The sequence below is a fragment of the Octodon degus genome, unplaced genomic scaffold, assembly GCF_000260255.1.
Source record: "Octodon degus isolate 3935 unplaced genomic scaffold, OctDeg1.0 scaffold00033, whole genome shotgun sequence".
NCBI classification, from domain to species: domain Eukaryota; kingdom Metazoa; phylum Chordata; class Mammalia; order Rodentia; family Octodontidae; genus Octodon; species Octodon degus.
Window position 1 is genome coordinate 14,991,389 of NW_004524609.1, and position 2,655 is coordinate 14,994,043.

Genomic DNA, 2,655 nt, shown 5'->3' on the forward strand with positions numbered 1-2,655 from the left:
CTGGCTGGCATGTGGTGCTGGGGATCGAACCGCGGTCCCTGTGCTTTGCCAAGCTTGTTTCAAGTACGTGCTTTAGACCACTGAGCCATCTCTCCAGCCCCTGTCTTTCCTTCCTTTGTACCCTCCTCTGTTTTTAATGAAGTTACATTAACATGTACCATTTAATGTTACATTTAATGAAGGTACATTACAGATATACATAATGATCACATTCATCCTAGGGAATCTGTACCTGTACAAGACATGTATTATAGGGGCCGGGGAGACGGCTCAGTGGAATAAGCACTTCCCTGGCAAGTGCAAGGGCCTGAGTTCAATCCCTGGTTCCGCCAAAAAAAAAAAAACCAAAAGAGACATGTATTATTATTATCTCCATTCCTCTACTGTTCCTTCAACCTCTTCCCCTCACTTACAAAAGCTGTTCCTATCTTTCCCTTCTCATTTTCTTTTCCCTTTCCTTCCCTGTCCCTCTGTACCTCCCCCTCCCAATCAAATATTTTCCATTTCATAATATCTACTATACATTTTCATCAATACTTTGTTTCTCACACCAGAGAAACGACGCAGTATTTACACATATCCAGTTTATTTCACTTAAGGGTGTGTTCTCATTCACCTAGAGATGTCCCAAGTTTATCCTTAAGAACTATATCTTCTTTATTCATTCATCATTTTACAGACATCCGTGTAGCCCTCCTCTTTGAACACCTACAATGAGAAGGACCTCACGTGTATGGAGATAAACTCATTTTTGGTTCCGGGGGGAAATGAGCTTCCCACATGCTAACCACATGTGCTACTACTGAGCTGCACCCCCTGCCCAAGGCATAAACTTATAAATACGGCTGCCCTCAGCATAAAGTGCAGGTGCTTTTTTTTTCTTTGCGGAACCGGGGATTGAACTCAGACCCTTGCGCTTGCCAGGGATGTTTTGTTTGTTTTTGCAGTGCTGGGGACTGAACTCAGAACCTTGTGCTTGCCAGGCAAGCACTTATTCTACTGAGCTATCTCCCCAGCCTTCAAAGTGCAGGTGGTAATAGAGACTTTTTGCAGAAAAACCCACTTCCCTCTGGGGAAGTGACTTATCAAGCGGAGGAATTAATAATAACAAAGAGCCAGAGGGGGAAAATACTGAAGCAATGTCAAAAAGATGACACAGCACACAGCATTTCAAAATGCGGATAGTTTACTTGAAGCAACAGTCCAGGTTGTGAAGTACAACACACATTTTAAGGATGAGACTTTCATTTCATGGTCAAGCACCAGCATCATGCACACGGCGTCAAGTTACTGAGCAAGAACAGCGGCCCTGTGGGGTCTGCTCCTGGCCGGGAAGCACCTCTGCGCGGCCACCCTTGCTTCGCAGGTTTCACGGCAGGTGGTGCCTGTAACATCCGAGGCCTCTGGCTGCTTCTGGGCAGCAGGCTCTGCTCTTCAGCCTGCCGACCTCGGAAGGTGAAAAGGGCAGCAGCTTCCCTCAGCGGGCAGCGAGGCCCCCTTCGGTGCCGGATGGCACAGGAGAAACACGTAGCACTTAGCCAAGGGCGTGGGAGGGCAGGACAACAGCGAGCAGCGCTGCAGACAGCCAGCCTGGAGCTCTGGGCGATCACTCGCGGGAAACCTCAGTACAAACGAGCCTCTAACACATCGGGACCAATCATTTGTTCGTATAAACACGGTACTAAGCATCACAAAGCCTTCTCTCCAATCTACTACTAGAAAAACACTCATGCCATGGCCCACAGACCCAGGAATCGGACAGAGAACGAAACCTGTTTTTTCAAAAAGAAAGGGGAAGGAAAAAAAAAAGACAGCAGTACATAAAGTGCTTCTTTTTTAATGAAACAAATCCAAAAGATGTACAGTCAGGCTCAAGTTGTGCAGTTCACAAGCATGGAGAAAACAAACAAACAAAACGACAGAGTTCAGGACGGGGAGTTAACCCAAGACCAGGCTGGACTTGCCACCGGGGGGATTTCTCCGGGAGGGCACGGGCGCCGGGGCCACGGGGCTGGGCACGGGCGCGGCGGGCACGGGCTTCTCTTCGCTCGGCCCCAGGCTGCCTTGCAAGTCTGTGTCCACATTTTCTAGGAAAGTAAAGAGCAGAAAAAGGGCAGCTAATAACCACTGCCAGTTAAAACTAAGAAGCTTGTTTTGAGGATGGCTACAAACGTATCTACAAAAATACCTAAAAATATAAAGAAATCAATAACCACTAATCATATTTCAGCTGCTCAGATTTATTGATTTTTGGTGTTTTTGCTCTATGTTCCTTTAAAATTATACAAACAGGCATATCGGTGCAAACCTATAATCCCAGCACTAGGGAGACCGAGACAGGAAGATCACCATGAGTTTGAGGCCAGCCTGAGCTACACAGTGAGTTCAAAGCCTGCCTGAACTATACAGCAATAAAATCAATAAATGGGCAGAGTTTATAGCTTAGTGACACAGTACCTGCCTGGCAAGTGCAAGGTCCTGAGTTTGATTCCCAGCACCAAAAATAAATGAAATGAAAAATAAATAAAACTACACAAATATATTAAGGGAAAGAATTTAAATTAGGGGCTGGTGAGATGGCTCAGTGGTCTAAAGCACCTACTTAGAACAAGCTTAGCAAAGCACAGGGACCACGGTTCAATCCCCCAGCACCAC

General features: G+C 46.4%; 1 protein-coding gene across 1 annotated transcript in view; it reads right to left on the reverse strand.

Annotated features, from left to right (window-relative positions):
• Positions 1-1,817: 1,817 nt before the first annotated feature.
• The window catches only part of Jpt1 (Jupiter microtubule associated homolog 1), a 23,173-nt gene continuing 22,335 nt past the window's right edge, over positions 1,818-2,655 (reverse strand). Inside the window, exon 5 of the mRNA XM_004630089.3 lies at positions 1,818-2,087. Coding sequence (XP_004630146.1) covers positions 1,939-2,087 — 149 coding nt within the window. The 3' untranslated portion in view covers positions 1,818-1,938. The remainder of the gene's footprint in view (positions 2,088-2,655) is intronic.